At 38.9% G+C, this 13,407-nt stretch overlaps 1 protein-coding gene across 2 annotated transcripts; it reads left to right on the top strand.

The window, feature by feature from the left end:
* The first annotated feature begins 973 nt into the window (after positions 1 to 973).
* On the top strand, positions 974 to 13,046 carry CCDC82 (coiled-coil domain containing 82). Of its 2 annotated transcripts, XM_068181458.1 has the most exons (7): positions 974 to 1,546; positions 2,007 to 2,238; positions 3,970 to 4,062; positions 6,017 to 6,141; positions 6,701 to 6,871; positions 12,122 to 12,307; positions 12,850 to 13,046. In XM_068181458.1, exons 1-7 carry the CDS (start codon positions 995 to 997, stop codon positions 12,913 to 12,915), a joined length of 1,425 nt encoding a protein of 474 aa, XP_068037559.1. In that variant the 5' UTR covers positions 974 to 994; the 3' UTR covers positions 12,916 to 13,046. The 2 variants fall into 2 exon arrangements, with proteins under 2 accessions (XP_068037559.1, XP_068037560.1); XM_068181459.1 differs by lacking the exons at positions 12,122 to 12,307; positions 12,850 to 13,046 and adding an exon at positions 7,165 to 7,592.
* The last annotated feature ends 361 nt before the right edge of the window (positions 13,047 to 13,407 follow it).

A 13,407-nucleotide genomic window follows, 5' to 3' on the forward strand; every position in this document is an offset into this window, starting at 1 on the left:
GGAAGAATTTTTTTCCTAATGTACGACCTAAACCTGCCCTGGCACAACTTGAGGCCATCTCCTCTTGTCCCATCCTTGCCACGCCCTCCTTTCAGGCAGCTGTAGAGAACGGTAAGGCCCCCCGAGCCCACTTTTCTCCAGGTCAGACACCCCCAGCCCCCTCAGGCCCCCCTCACAAACCCACCGCGTTTGCTCCCACGGCTGCTGAGGAAGCTGCTCTGGCGGGGAGCGCCTCAGACCAGCGGCGGCCTCTACTAGCCCCGCTGCGGAGCTGCCATAGTCCACAAGCCCACGCAGACTTTTCTCGGGGATGCACCGAGGACGGGCACAAACAATTAAAGCACCGCACGACAGCGCTGCCTGAGAACCTCCGGATGAGGCGCCGGGCCGGGAGGGCGCCGAGGCGGGACTCGAACCTGCTACCTCCGCTTCACCAACCACCGCGCGCCAGCAAACACACCGCTCCTCCCGACCCTCACCGCGGCGTGACCGCACTTCCGTAAACAGCGCGTGAGGATGAGTGACAGGCGCGGCGGCCAATCGCGGTGCGCGGAGCTGGGGAGGGGGCGGGAGCCCGCGCTGGGCGGCTCAGGCGGCGCGCGGCGGGAAACGGCGGCGCGCGAGCCGCGGCGTCCCGGGCCGGAACGGCCCCGAACGGCCCCGAACGGCCCCGAACGGCCCCGAACGGCCCCGGGTCGGGAGGCGCCCCTGGGAGCGGCAGCGGCAGCGGCGCCCCAGACCCGATTCCTTCGGTGCAGCCACGCCGGGCGCGGGCACTTGTGTTCGTCCTGAGTGAGGGGCAGCCTCTCGAGAGGTTGCTGTGCGTGCTGAGTTCTGTTTGGTGCTGGTTTCCGCGTGAGTCTCTTAATGGTGCTGCCAAGTCATAAGCATGCGGAGCAAGATGTACTCTTTTTTTATCCCCCTTGGAGTAGCATAATGCAATAAGTGCTTTGTTCTACCGGTTTGTATTTAGGTGTGTTGCCACAGCTTTCCGATGGGGCTAAAACCAGCTGTCAAAAGATACGAAACAAGAAGTAAGACGGCAGGGACAGAAGTGGCATCATCCAAATCCCGAGTCGATTGGAGACGCACTAGAAGGGCGCTCGTGCTGCTTGACAGCAATGACGAATCCTCAGCCACCTCTGAGGAGGAGGAGGAGTCTGCCGCCTCCGAAAGTGAGATAGATGAGAAAGATCAGACGGCTGTGGGGAGCAGTCCTTCAGATCAGGAGGAGAAAGACCACAGTGGAGAAGTTGAAGAACATGGTGACGATGAGCCCGTTGTGCCTGGGAAGCGTAAGAGGTTGAGCACGTCTGTCATGTACGACAGCGATGAAAGCGAGGGCAGTGACATACTTGTTAGAAGGGTTTCTGCCAAACGCCGCTGTATCGTGGATGACGATGAGAACTCTGAAGAACAGTGGCCTGATAAAACATGCCCTACAGAGAATGTTTCTACTAGTAGGAAACGGAAAGTGCTTGCGAAATTGAAAGAACTCGTGAGACAAAGCGCAACTCGCAGATCCTGCAGCAGTGTAAATTGTGAGGTCAGGGTTTTATCTTTGACATTTAATTGGAGGAAATATTTAATCTCAGGAAAGATTAAGAGGTACAAATGAGTTGCATTTTTTGGGTTTGAATGCATGAAAACTTAGTAGTTCTGTAATATTTTGACAGTCACATTAACTGGATAACTACTGACTGCTGAAAATCTATCAAGTTATTTTTATCAGGAAGCAGAATACCTGAGGAAGTGTCTTAGAGATCTCATGTTAGCTTAATTCCTAGAAGTAGACTGAAGGGAGGTACATGGAAATGGCTAATTTAAAGCTGAAAGTAATTGTTGTCTAGTACAGAATTATGTATTTTTTGGAAATGTGTGCTCTCTTGTTAATTGAACAAATGGTGTTATTAGATGGTCAAAAATCTTAGCTGGTGTATGTAGTATTTTGTCTGTGCAAATTCTGAAAATTCTTGTGTTTGAAGTACTTTTTAAAATTTAATTAGGATTCTAATAGTGAAGCATCAGTAGAAGAGCCATTCTGTCAGTTGCCCCTCACACCATCAGAAGGCAGTGAAACTGACGGTGACAGCATGAAAGATTTTATAGTAGAGGAAGACGAAAACGATGATGGTGATGACATTGACAACACAGAGCATGTGAAAAATGAAAATCAGCCACATCAAAAGCAACCAAATCCATCAAACAGTGAGCTGCTGGCACACTACATCCCACAGTGTAAGATCAAAATTAGTGATAATTTTTCATGTATAACTAGCTCGTAGTACTGTAATAAAAATTAATGGGCTGAATGCAAATGCTAAGGAATAAGATATGATATTTAAAAGCAGATACCTAAAAGGTTTTAATTTATTATGAAAGCATTCTGATTTCCACAGTAAACTTTTGCAGTCTTTAAATACCTAATTAAAGAGAGGGTATAAGTTGAGGGGGAAAAAGTGAAACTTTATTGCACAATTTTTTTTTCGGCTGGTCTGATTTAGGATGAAGTAGACTGCCTATGATGCATTCATTCCTGTGGAGGCCTGAAGGCATCATCCTTCATCCTACGATCTTGTGGTTTATGCTAAGAGCAGCTATGTTAATCTGTCAAAATTCTCTTCTCGCTATGAGTTTGGGGCTTGGGATTTAATTTTTTTTGATTTTTTGTTTGGTTGTTTTTTTGTTTTGTTTTGGTCTTTTTTATGCATTTTTATTCTGTGGTGGGAAGACATGGGACCAGAGGTCTAGAGGGGTTTCTGACTTCACTGGCCAATCTTGGCCAAATTACACAGAGCAAGAAAACTCTTCAAGTTGTTCTTTTATGAAAACCAGTTTCTGGATGGAGCAGAGAGATTTAAAGCAGAACCTTATGCAAGTTATTTTCTTCCATATTTTGTTGTTCAGAAGTAGGTATGTAGTGACTGGACAGTCACTGCTAGTGTTGGGGAAGATCAAATAGGAAAACCTTATAAATATGATTGCCTGGCAAAAGATTTGGAAAATACAGACATTGAGATGAGAACTAGATTTGAAATAGCAAACCTTGACTACTGAATAACTAGAAAACAATAGTATAGCCAGGTTGAAAGCAATCCCCCCTTCTGATTAAACAATGCCCTTTACCTGCAGATAGGTCCAAAGGTCAAATGGAATGCTCTGTCTCACCCCAATGTATGGTTCATCCCACACCTGTGACCCTCCCCTGAAGTATCAGGTATCTGTGACCCCATTGGCCCAAGTCCTGTTCCAGCCCACCTTGAAGCCCCCTGATAAGGTGTGCCCAAGGGACTGGCCACTCTCTTGGATCTTCCCCTGGGACCCTCACCTGGAACCCTCTCTCCCTCTCTCTCCTTCCTCTCTCCCTGGGCCTGCCACGAGTTGCGCCTGGCAACTCCAAGCAGGGCCTTTCCCCCTTTTAATAAACCACTTTTTCTAAGACCTGACTTCAGAGATCTCTCATCCATCCAAACTGTCCTGGAGTCCCGCGCTCTCTACAGCTAGTGTAGGTAGTCACGAGCATTTGTGGTATTTCTTCCCCAGTGAAGACCTCAGTAGCATTGTATTTGAAAGACAGAAAGACATGAACACAACAAACAAAACACAAGCAAAAAACCCATGACCACAACATAAGCTTGGTCTTCTCTGATTTATATTATTTTCTGCTATTTGTAGAACAAATTCTTCATTTCTCTTAGTGTTTGTAGGTCTTACTGTGGACTCTTCTTGCTGGAAGCACAAGTGATTTTAGAATGCTAAAATTCTGTAGGATCATTGGGATAAAAAGCACAATTGAAATTCAAAATCCTGTGGGTGCATTGAAATTATTTCTAAATCTATATTTAAATAACTTTAAAATGATAAAATACTGGAGAAGAAGAATTCGTACAGGACTTCTAACATGGCTTACTTTTTTTTTTAATTTTTTTTTCCTTTTGGTAAATTTTGGTTGTATTGCTTTCTTCCCAGTATCTCGCTGTGATCATTATGTACACTTCAAAAGAATAGTAAAGGCTTTCCTCATAAATGCAATTGATGACTCTTTTCTGAGCTCATTATATGGTAAGTAAATTTCATTAAATAATATATTAATGCATTCAAAGGTATACAAAGCCATTTGTTCTAGGGAAGGGGGTTTCTCCTGATTATAGAACTGAGGGCCCTGAAATCTGCTATATAACTTTGGTGGGGGAGAGCAGAGGGGACCCCATCTGAAAATTATACAGTAATCTTGGAAAAATGTGTAGCCTCAATTCTTAAGCACAGAAGGCTTGAAATTTCTTCTTGAGATATAGGAATGTGTTTCTGTGTTACTATCAGTAGTAACCTTTCCAGCATGAAAACCAAATTAGTTTCAAAGCAGATACCTCAATGAAAACATTGCAAAGTCAGCTGGTTTGTCAAAATCTCTAGTGCTTCACAGCTTTTTTTCTTAGGAAATTGATAGATAATAAATGCTTTTAGTTATGGAGATGACTCTATATCATATTTTTTTTCCTTTTTTTTTAACACATCAGATAAATAAGCTTCAGCTCCAGTCAGTACTTGTCTTATTCTTTCTGAGGAAGTACATTTTGGCATTTGTCCTAGTGGGGCTGAATAACAGCCTCACACATAGTTTCATAAGCACTGTAAAGATGGGATTAGGGAGAGGACTCTCAGTGTCAGATTATGGAAGGAGTTAGTGAAATGCCAAGAGTGGAGGTTTTGATGGCATCAGGAACTAAGAGGGAATGAAGAAACTGATGTACACCACTGACCTCAATAAAGGCTGTATACTCTTGGAGCTAAAAATGTCTTTCATCTACCACTGCTAGTTCTTTCAGGTGTTTGGGTTGTTTTGTTTCAACAAGTAAAAACAAGCCTTTGAAAAGCAATAACTAAACACTGCCAGATTAATGTTGTAATAGCTTCCTTCTATTTCAAATGATAACTGCTCAATAAAATGTAACAATTTACTGCCAAGTTGTTGGAAGTAAATGAGCTTTGCAGGTGAGCTGGAGGTTGTACATGAACATTGTGTGAGCATAGCCTAGCATTACAAAAATGTATTTTTGTAACATAGAATGGATTGTTCTAAGTTAATGGAAGTGAATTTCTTCATTAGTTTTGACTCAAGAGCAGCTACTATAGTACTGGAGTTCATACTTGCTTTTTATTGGGAGGGATTTTGTTTTGTGGTCTAGCACAGCCTCTTCAAGCTCATACTGCAAATGTGTGTGTAAAGTGAATGTGGAAAACCAGTTAATTGCAATTATAGTTGCTATAATGACAATTAACTACTTTTATATAGAAAGCTGGATAGCCAGTGGACTTCTCAGGTCTGCCTTTTTTTTGATAACATCTTTGCTAGAAGGCATGGGAAGATAGCTGAATTAAGTTTTATGTCTGTGCACACTGAAGTTCCAGGGCAGTGTGTATTGGCTTCCATCTAGGGAAGTCCTGCTTAATTCCTGGAGTCCAGCATGTATTTGGGAAACAGTAATAGTGGTAGTTTTACTTATCCTCATGCTTTTTTATTTATTTTGCTTGAGTAAGTATTTGGAAGTACTTAGAAGTACTCAAGGCATCTGACTGTGCTACTGAAGTAAAAGTCAGTTTCTCTGAGATCTTTATAAGTGTCAAAGAGAGTTGTCAAGATTTCTGCTCTGAAGTAGCTCAAAGCAGTTTGTTTTTGTGGATTGAAAAGCACAACATTCCCCCATATGCTTCCTCCTTTTCCATTCTTTTAAATAGGATTGAGTGATTGGATCTCCATTTGGAATGAGAGCTTTTGACTTGATTGTGGAGTTTATTCTTGTACCACTTTTAAATAATGAAATATATCCCTTTATCAAGATGCATGGATTGCATGGATCACTTTTATGGATAACAGTAGCAAATGTATTCAATAACAGTTTAGTAAAATCATTCATAGTTCTTAGTATGCAGAAGCATAAAGTCCTTGAAAATTATATCTAAGGAACTTGTACAACATAGGGTGGTCAGCAAATTAGTGATGATTCTCACTGAACAGATGGAACGAGACAAAAGAAGTATGCACAAGAAATGCTGCTCTCACTTCATTATTTGGACGACCGCTTCATTCAGCCTCGTCTTGAGAACTTAATCTGTAGAAGTCGCTGGAAGGATCGATACAAGGTATGTAGATTCTACTTTAAATGCTGAACCTCTCTGTAGAGGTGCAACAATCACTATAATTATATATCCTTTTTAATAGCAACTGTTGTCCTTTGACTTAAATAATTTGTTTTGGTGCTTATATAAGTATCAGAAATATTTTACATGTTGATAACCAGACAAACATTCAGGTAGCATAACAGAAACTGTTCTCAGCTACCTGAACGTGTCTCCTGCTAAATTCAGCAGTTGACATTTGAGGATTTTTTTTGTCACTTGATAAACATTCTAACAAGATTTTTTCCTCCTCCCTCAAAAAGGTAAACAGTATGTTCATCATGAACCTTCTACTACTACAAAAAATAAGTCAGTATAGAGCAATTAGTTGTTGTATGTATATTACTAGAAGAGAATTAGTGTCATGGGTGTGATGATTTAATGATCACTGTAATAATGAAATTTGGATCTCTTTCATTTCTCTAGGACTAATTTTGTGTGAGTCCCGAGTACTCAGCAGCCTGTTTGAGGCATCATTCAGTTTACAGAGGTTCTTTAATGTTATTTGGAATCTGTTTTTCAGGACCGTGTGGATTGTTACCCAGCTGTTCGCATAAGCTTGCAAAATGCAGAAAATATGTCATGTCAGGCCTGTGAGCTGAAGCGGTGGTGCAAGTTCAACGTGTTGCTCTCTGGAAGGCTTTATAATAGTAAAACTTTGGAAGTGGATGACTTCATGTCAGAAGATAAACAGGTAATTTCAAACCAGCACTATATTTTTATTTTTAAGTGTTTCTTTTATCAAGAAAATAAATCAGATATTTTTCTATGACCTTTGGTTTTGCCTGCATCACAATGACCCTTGTGCTGTTTACTCCTCACATCTACCCCTTAATGAAAAAGCCCTTCCTTTACCTTTGTGTGTGCCTTAAGACTTTCCCAGCAGGAATCTTGCATTGATTGGTGGTCAGAAACGTTGTAAAAGTAACTTTCTGTATGCGGGACAATCATTACTACTGAATGGTTGTGTTTTCTATTTTGTTGCAGGTAAGGTTTGTTCAACATTGGGTGACTAGATTTGCTAATTCTGTGCCTGCTCTGCCTCTAGCACTTCAAAGGTCCACCTGCACTCCCAACAGTTCTTGTTTGCTCTAGGTTCAAACACTGAGTGAAACAGTGCAATGCTCATTCCAGCAGTCCAAGTGTTACCTTGTCAAAATTTATTGCTTCATTCTTCAGATTTTTTTTCCCACATCTGCTATTTCCCACATAGCTGCTCATTCAGGACAAATTATCTTGGCATCTCAGATGCATTTACACTTGAGGTTGCTGATCTCCTTTCAAGAAAACTTGTTCCTACCTACATCAATACATTTTATTAGAGCCCTTCCCCCATTACTGCATTATCAGAATTACTTGTCCAAACTAGAGATCACTTCCATTTAGGTAGTCTTGCATCTATTTCTCCCTCAGTTGTCACTTCTAGTGTCGCCCTGTTCTTTTGAGCATTTTAAAGTTCTTTTAAAAGTTTTCCATGCCTTTTGATGTTTACATATTTCTACTGAATTTTCTCACACTGTTCATATAAACAATGATTGTTTTGCATTCTTCTTAGTGGGTGGAGAGAATTGATGGACTGTTGGTTTGACCAGTGTGGTTGGAGAGGTGGTAATTTCACCCTCCAATCCACTGTCACTTTTGCTATTCTATATATAGTGGAGTCAGAAAATAAAGTTTGCTTTTTTGGTTCTTTTTCTTCTCTTTTACATCTAGCCTGCTTGTGTGAGTTATTTCGTGTTGTAGTGTGACATTGTAGAACATTTTGGATTAGATTTTTTTTTTTAACTAAAAGGCATCTTTCATGTTGTTACATAATATTCCATTAGGCAGTCATTTTAGGTGATTTAAGAAGTCACCTAAAATAATATAATAATAGTCTAATACAAATTTAATTCACAGCTGAGCCTTTTGAAAACCTTGACTTTCAAGAACCTGAGTGTTTCTAATATTTAGAGATCTTCCCTTCAAAATTACCGCTACACGTAATTGTTATGATTAGGTATGCATATGAACTTCAGTAATGCAATGACCACTTATGATAAATTCAAAGCACTTGATTTGTCAAGAATAAAATATTGCTACAGTTGTTTTACCAAGCTGATATCCAAGTTCTGCCTTTCTTCCCTTTCAGGAAACACAGATGGTATTTTATTTGTGAGTGTAAAAGAATTTCTGAACAGAGCTGAAGTTCCTCACAGTATTTGTTGAAAATAAAAAAGTTTCATAACAAGGATTTTTTTCAGTATATTTGGTAATGAGGTATGATAGGATTTCTTAAGTAAAAATGAAGTGAAGCCCATGTCAAACAGGACGTGTACCTTACTGAAGCTCAAACCTGTATTGTCTGGGTTTTTGCAAATCCTTTAACTTTCAGATTTGAGAGCTGTCACCATGATTATCATTTTGTCATCATACAGGCTCTACATGTAATGCAGGAGCTTGAAAATTGTGACAGAGTTTTTCTTATAATACAGACCCTTCTGAGCAGCAGTTGCTGATATTCTGTTTTGAAATGCATGTATGTGCATGACAGTCAAGAAAGCTAGGCTTTTCCCCTTTTTAATCCTGTATATTGTAGGAAAACATTAAGTCCTCTGCAATCATGCCAAGACTGATATTGCAGTCTGTCACAGGCATTCTTCCTTACATACAGATCACTAATTTAAAAATACTCAGTTTTCCATGGGAAGTGTGTGCCTTACCTAACCAGAAATAATTAGTTAACTAGCACAAGAATTTCATCTTTACCTAACTTTCAGCTTAACTGTGGAAATAACAGTAGCAGTTCCCTCACTGCTGACCAAATGTTGTCCTGCATAAAGTGTTGGCTATTTTTCACTTTGGAAAAAATTTGAAATATCCTACGGAATACTGAACTAACTTGCTAGTTCAATTTTGTCCTCTTTGGCTTAGCAGGACAAAATGAGAGCTTTTTTTACCCTGTGTACACCAGCATCTGGGGACGTCTGCTATGTGCCTGCTCAGTATAGCTCAGTGGCTGCTAAGGAGGCTCAGGAGAGAGAGTAATTGAGCACTTTCCAGTCATGTTTGATAGTGTCTTGTAATGCAATATTTGTGTTCTTATGGTGACCTGCAGTTAGACTGCTAAAAGTACTGTTCTCAAGTTGTCTTTAAAGCTCTGCTGGCAATGCATTGAGCAACTTGTCCTGCCAATTAAAAAAAAATATAAAAGAAAAAAATTCTCACAGAGCTACATAAAAGTGCCATTTCACAAGCCTAATTGACTGATAGAGAATGCAGTTCAGGACTGACAGATCAAATTGAACGGAAACACATAGTTGGACTATTTTCTTTAGATTTGTTTGAAAATACCCAAGAAAAGTGGATTTGAAGAGAACAAAAACAGGCCTCCAACCTCCTTCTTCTGCATAAAACTTTGCTTTTCTCTCATCTCTGAAGTATTGTGCTTTGCCAGTAGAAAGAGAAGAGAAACAGCTGTTCCAATTTTGCTTAGGCTTGCAATGATGATTCACTGTTGAGGTGCCAATTCTCATTTCCCTCTGATCAGGGACAACCACAAGGTTTAGCGATATTAAGTGTCCCCCATACTTCCTTATGTCACCTGGATCATAAACTGTTTCCTACTTTCAGTCTTGGTGTTCTGTTTATAAACATGCTTAGAGGACATGGATTGAGTCACTACATGTTGTGCTATTGTCCAACCATGCTTCTACATTCCATACAAAGTGATTTAACACAACTTTGGCTGATAGGGCCAGCTTGAGTAGATAAGTTAAGCATTAACACAGAGGGACTAAGAACTGTGAGGGGAAAAAAATAGAGTACAGTACTGAGATTCTTTCCAAAGCTGCATGCTGAAATAGCATTGTATTTTTAGACTATATTTCTTGCTTAAAAACACAATACATAGTTACATTTATACGATATCTAGCTATTTGCCTTTGGCATTTCTCCACGTCACACATAAATAAGCTATGAAACTCACTGCCGCAGGATATTTTGGAAGAGAAAAATAGTGTTTGGTCCCAAAATTAATTAGACAGGTTCTTGGGGAAGGTTCTTTCACACTATGGAACATGATATTTGGGATGATACAGACAATCTTAACTCTTAACTGCCAGAAAATGTGTGGTAATCTTATGATCATTCTAATGTTTGTGCTAGGTCTTATAGTAACTTTCTACATATCTCCTGCTAGCTGTCACAGTGGAAAACACTGGGCCATCAGTTTGATGTAAGATGGTATCTCCTATTTTATATCACGTCGTGTTCAAATGCCACACCTCATTGTTTGGGATACTTGAAAAGTTGTGCAATGCTCCACAAAACAGTGCAGCTTAGTTCTTTATTGCTGCAGTATTTAAAATAGTGCTTCTGCAAATTTGAATTAATCAAGGCTCAGCAGCAGTTGGTAGGTCTTGCACTTCAGAAGCACCTGCAGCACCAAACACAAGCCTTAGTTTTTCATTTTGGGGGATACTAAAAAATTGAGCTGTATATAGGTATAACATTTACATGATCAGTAGAGAATTAAAATATAGTAATAGGCATTTTTTATCTCCAAATGTTTAAAATTTCAGTTAAAAACAATTTACTGTAGGTCAGATCAAAAATTCTTTTAATTGGGTGTGTCTCTTGACTTAATGGATACTATGCCTGGTGATACCCACTGAGCTGCTGGTTAATATATTTAAGAAATTAAGATATATGAATATAGTTAAGAAAATATATATCTAATACACATAAATTCTGTTTACATAATCTTTAAAAATACACTTTTCTGTTACTTTCATTGTCGGCAGATAGAGCTAGTGCAAGGTTGCACAGGTAGGTCAGGTGTTCTGGGGAACTGCTCACAGATGCAAACGCTTGGTCATGCATTCAGAAGAGCTCCCTGAAATGTGCTTTGTAAGCATTAATTAAAACTTAACCTTCTTGTAATTTGAGAATATTCAGATTATTAGCAATAAAAGGTATCACTTTTGTGGCTCAGAAAAAAACTGTTTTGCAGCTTAAAATTTAGTTGATTCTTATATATATATATATATATATATATATATATATATATATATATGCATGTAATGTAAAACAAAAATGAAATTGCAGGTAGCTTTCATTACTAATGCAGAGAACTTTAGCCATTTACATACTTGTTATGGAAAGGTTTGACAAGACATCAGTGTGACATCATCAGGCCACATTTTGCCTTTTTTTTACCTCTGAATACTGCTGTGAAAAAACTGTGAAATAAGTCAGTTCCATCTTTTCTTCATGTAAATCATAGAGGTAAAACTGGTAATAATTGGGAGATGCAGAGGCTTTATTTTCTGCACCATCATAGCTTAGCTGTTCCTTTCAGACAGTTGCAGATTAATGTTTGTATTGTATAAAACTTCAAGTTCAGATTTTATTTTTTTGAAATTCAACCTCTCCATTTATTAAGTTAGTGCTGTGAGGTATATGCCTATATGTGTTTATGTGTATTTCTTGAAGAAATATTGAATATTATTTAGTCTACAAAATGTTAAAACTGGTATTTCAACTCCCTAGGAAGTACTTACATATTAAGCAAAAGTAAGCAAATAATTCCTCTTCCTCTGCTTTCACAATATGATGATTGTCTAAAGTGTTAGTGATTTTGTAACAAAGTTCCACCAGGAGATAGGAAAGATATAACCAATTACAAATATGATTGTGTTTGCAAGAAGACAGCACTGATAAGCTGCCATTGCTTGGACTAGCTGGCTGCCTGCTTGCTCAAAAATCCTTCTGCTGTGGCTGTGAAAACTACATTGTTTTGTGCTAATTTTATGCATGTAGTGTCATTCTGTTTATTTCATTATTCCAAACAATTTCCTGGACTCACTGATTAAATCTTATTAGATTAGCCCACCAATTCTATATATATTGTAAAGATAATCATTGTTCTATCCAAGGGAATGATTTGTTTGCTCTGGCCTAGGTTTTGAAGGTTGGCATGGTGTGTGCAAATCGTACAAGAGTTTATCACAACTTGAAACACTTCAAGTACAAGTTATACATGAATTGCCGCTCCATTGTTGAATCAGATGGTGTTGAGGATGAACCAGTCAAAGACACTGTAGAGCGGCTTTTCGGCCACTTGGAAGAGACTGGGTGGATTCAGAAGGTATGACTGGGTAATCCCCTGTGTTCTTTTCTAAGCAGATAAAATGTCTGATTTAATGGATCAGTTCTGAGTTACTGTTCATCAATAATACTACTCAGCTCAACCATTCCCCCATTTCTGCTGACCCAGTGTTTCAAACAGTGGCCTGCTGCTGTGCTCACACAAAGTTTATATCAGCTTTTGACATGAAGCTCTTTGACAGCTGTGTGATCTCTGGGCTATGGTGGGCAGGCCCCTGTTTAATTTGAAAGCAGCAACACAACAAACTTGGGCTGTAACTTGGAAAGATGGGAAAGATGTACATGAGGCACAGCAAGAATATTTTAGAATTCTGTTTACACTGAAGAACTTTTAATTGCTCAGAACCACCTAATGAACTATTTTAAGACAATTTGTAGTACAACTGCATTTAGTATGCTTTTAGATACAGCTTCTAAATTGTTATTGGCATGCTTGGTTATGTGTTGAATGAGAAAAAGCAGTCTTTACATAATACAGTTATTAAATATGGATAAATTGTACAAATTTTATTTCATTCACAGAGATACAATGATCTTGAAGATTACATGGAAAATGCAGACAATTTTCAAGAAGAAAAAATTGATTAAGGGGTCATATAGCTCTTTGAAAGACATCTTTAAAAATATGAATGGCCTGCTTCATCTGCATGCACTTCATCTCTGCCTGGACTTCAAGATTTCTATGTAGGCTGTTACACCTAAATTCATATGCCTTTAAATTAGTTTGATAATGTGCTGTATCTTTTTTTTCTCATCTGTGTCAATACAAATCCAAAGTTTTACCAAATCAGTCCTTCCAGTCTTACTTCATTAATCACTTTAAGTTTCCTACTGTTAGAACTATCAGTTCAATATCTATTTACTTGTGAAATAAAATTTCCACCTATTCAGATTGAGCACCTTTATAGACAGCAGAAGAGATGCTGAGATCTTTTGAAGTGGGTATATTGGAAATGTAAGGCTTTCTTATACTAGAAGTTAGGACTTGCATCTTACCTTCCTTATTGCTCATTATGTGCAAGTCCAGTCAGTTAGAATGATAGTTACAACAAACAGGACCCAAATGCAATTTGGTCCTCT

This window comes from Anomalospiza imberbis, chromosome 2 (assembly GCF_031753505.1).
Source record: "Anomalospiza imberbis isolate Cuckoo-Finch-1a 21T00152 chromosome 2, ASM3175350v1, whole genome shotgun sequence".
In the NCBI taxonomy this organism is placed as follows: Eukaryota; Metazoa; Chordata; class Aves; order Passeriformes; family Viduidae; genus Anomalospiza; species Anomalospiza imberbis.